Consider the following 2820-nt stretch of genomic DNA (forward strand, 5'->3'; position numbering starts at 1 on the left):
CGAATAATTGACTTGAAAAAACATAATAGAATAGAAAGGAAGTCTCAAAGCAGTCAAGATTTGATTAGTGAAATAGTGAAAAAACGTAACTATCATTTCGTTTTTAAATATATCACTTATTACCTTATACCGTCAAGTTATTCACTTCCAAAAATGGAGTGTATTTGGTTAGTTGCAGTATTAGCACTAGCATTATCTCTCCGCTTCCTAAATAATCAATGGCAGAGAAGAAGAAAAATAATGTTACATCTTCCACCAGCGCCGAAGGGGCTTCGATAATAGGCCACATCCATTTATTAGGCAAAAATCCCCACCAAGATTTCCGCCGCCTTGCTCAACAACACGGCGAGATCATGCACATGCGCCTCGGCTCTCTCCCGATCGTCGTCGTGTCGTCCCCGGCCGCTGCCAAGCTAGTGCTAAAGACGCACGACGCCGTTTTGTCCGACAGGCCTCACTACCTCTCGACCACGCGCCTCACGTACGGCCACAGGGACGTGATATGTGCTCCCTGCGGCCCGTACTGGCGCAACATGCGGAAGCTATGCACGCTGGAGCTGCTGAGCGGGCCCAAGGTCGAGGAGTTTCAGCCGATGAGGCGGGCCGAGCTGGGGATGGCGGTGGAGGGGATCCGCCGGGCGGCCGAGGGGAGGGAGGTTGTGGATGTTAGTGCTAGAGTGGGGGAGCTTGTTGGGGATATGAATTGTTTGATGGTTTTGGGAGGAAGTTTGTGGATAGGGATTTGGACAAGGAGTTGGGGTTTAAGGATGTTATCGATGAGACCACACGTGTGGTGCGCAGCCTAATCCGGGGACTATTTCCCGTCCGTGGCGGCGCTTGATCTTCTGGGGCTCAACCGCCGCATGGAGAAGCTTAGCGCGACGTTTGATGGCTTCTCGACGCCATCATTGATGATCATGTCACGAAAAAGGAGGAGAAGGAGAAGAAGAGCCGTGATTTTGTTGATGTTATGATGGCAATTATGGATTCCGGTGGTGCCGGGTTTGACTTTGACCGTCGTCACGTGAAGGCTGTGCTTTTGGTAATAAGAGGCATCTACAATGTTGCTCTTTAAGCTTTTATCATTTTAGGCACAACACTTGTGCATTGCAATCAGCCTCATTTTGTAATTGTTATACAATATTTGCATGTCATTAATTTGTACTATTTTGAAGGATATGTTGATTGGAGGGATTGATACAACATCAACAACTATAGATTGGATAATGACGGAGTTGATAAAGAATCCAACAGTGACTGAAGAAGCTACAGAAAGAAATCGAGGAGGTTGTGGGGTTGGATCAAATGGTGGACAAATCACAACTTTCTAGTCTCAAGTACCTTGAGTGTGTGGTGAAGGAGTCATTGAGGCTCCACCCTGTGGCACCGCTACTATCGCACGCCGCCCAAGAGGACTGCGAGCTCATGGGTTACAACATACCTAGTAAAAACACACGTATTGTGAATGTATGGGCCATTGGAAGAGGATCCCCAAGTCTGGCCTGACCCGGAAACATTTTTCTCCCGAAAGGTTTTCTCTAGGGACTAATGTGGACCTTCGAGGCCGTAGAATTTAATCTTTTGCCATTTGGTTTTGGTCGACGAAGTTGCCCAGGGTTGCAATTAGGATGATGATAGTTCAATCTGTGGTGGCACAGTTGGTTCATTGCTTTGATTGGGAGCTTCCCGATGAAATGTTGCCTGATCAGTTAGATATGTCTGAAAAATATGGCATGGTGGGTCACTAGGGCTAAACATCTTATGGCAATTCCAACATACAGATTGAGTAAAATAATTTAATTTTTATTATATTATATTGTACTCCCTCCGTCCCAAGGAAGATGACTCCTTCCTTGGGCGGCACTAGATTTTATGCAATTTTATTTTGTGTGTGAAGATGAATCACTTTCCTTTTTAGTTTGATGAACAAAGTGATGCATTTTATTCCCCTACTTGAAATCCAAATCCATAGAAATTGCAATGAATTACTCCCTCCGTCCCACGTTATTTGAGACGTTTCTTTTTGGCACGGAATTTAAGAAAGTGGTGTTTAGAGCACCCACATCGGTGTTCTTGGGCAAGAACACCTGCTGTGCTCGCCGCTGCGCTCTTGCCGACAGTGCGGACGTGCTCTTGCGGAAGAGCAGGGTGACGTGGCGGCTTCTGGTTGGGCGGTGACGCCCAATCGCCCCTGCTCGATTGGGTTCGTTTTTATTTCGTTAATTTTAATTTTTAAATTTTTTTTATAAAAAATCGAAATTAATCTAAAAATAAAAAAATATTTTCGTATCCCATAAATATAGCCGTTTTTCGACCATTTTTTTCAATTTTTTTTGATTTATTTTTATTTTCTTATCCCAAAATCATCTATAACTAATCATATTCATCATCCATTACATTAGACATGCCCACCGGTTCCGGTTCCGGTTCCGGCGGTTAACCGCCGAACCGGAACCGGCGGTTCCGGTTCCGGAACCGGAACCGGCGCAATATTCCCGAACCGGAACCGTCGCAATTCGGTTCGCGGTCCGGTTCAGGTTCAAGATATTTCGAACCGGAACTGTCACCGAACCGGCGGTTCGGGACGGTTCGGAACCGGCGGTTAACCGTGGAACCGCCGGTTTCCGGCGCTTTAAATCGAGGCAGAGGGATGGGGGCCGGTGCTGATCTTCCAAACCGGTCGGAACCCGCCGGTTAACCGGAAAAACCGGCGGTTAACCGCCGGTTTAGTGGCTTTCGAGGCGGCGCGGAGCACGAGGCGACAATGGAGCAGCTTTTGCAGACGGTTTCGTTGACCGAACCGGCGGTTTTATTTCGGAA

General features: G+C 47.0%; 1 protein-coding gene across 1 annotated transcript; it reads left to right on the forward strand.

Annotated features, from left to right (window-relative positions):
- The first annotated feature begins 218 nt into the window (after window positions 1-218).
- LOC121774293 (cytochrome P450 71AU50-like) lies at window positions 219-806 on the forward strand. Its single transcript, XM_042171192.1, has one exon. It carries the CDS (start codon window positions 219-221, stop codon window positions 804-806), a length of 588 nt encoding a protein of 195 aa, XP_042027126.1.
- Window positions 807-2820: the final 2014 nt, after the last annotated feature.

Source organism: Salvia splendens, chromosome 17 (assembly GCF_004379255.2).
Source record: "Salvia splendens isolate huo1 chromosome 17, SspV2, whole genome shotgun sequence".
Lineage (NCBI taxonomy): Eukaryota > Viridiplantae > Streptophyta > Magnoliopsida > Lamiales > Lamiaceae > Salvia > Salvia splendens.

Excerpts from the sequence above, each read along its gene's own strand:
- LOC121774293 (XM_042171192.1), top strand. The coding sequence starts at position 219 with ATGGCAGAGAAGAAGAAAAATAATGTTACATCTTCCACCAGCGCCGAA.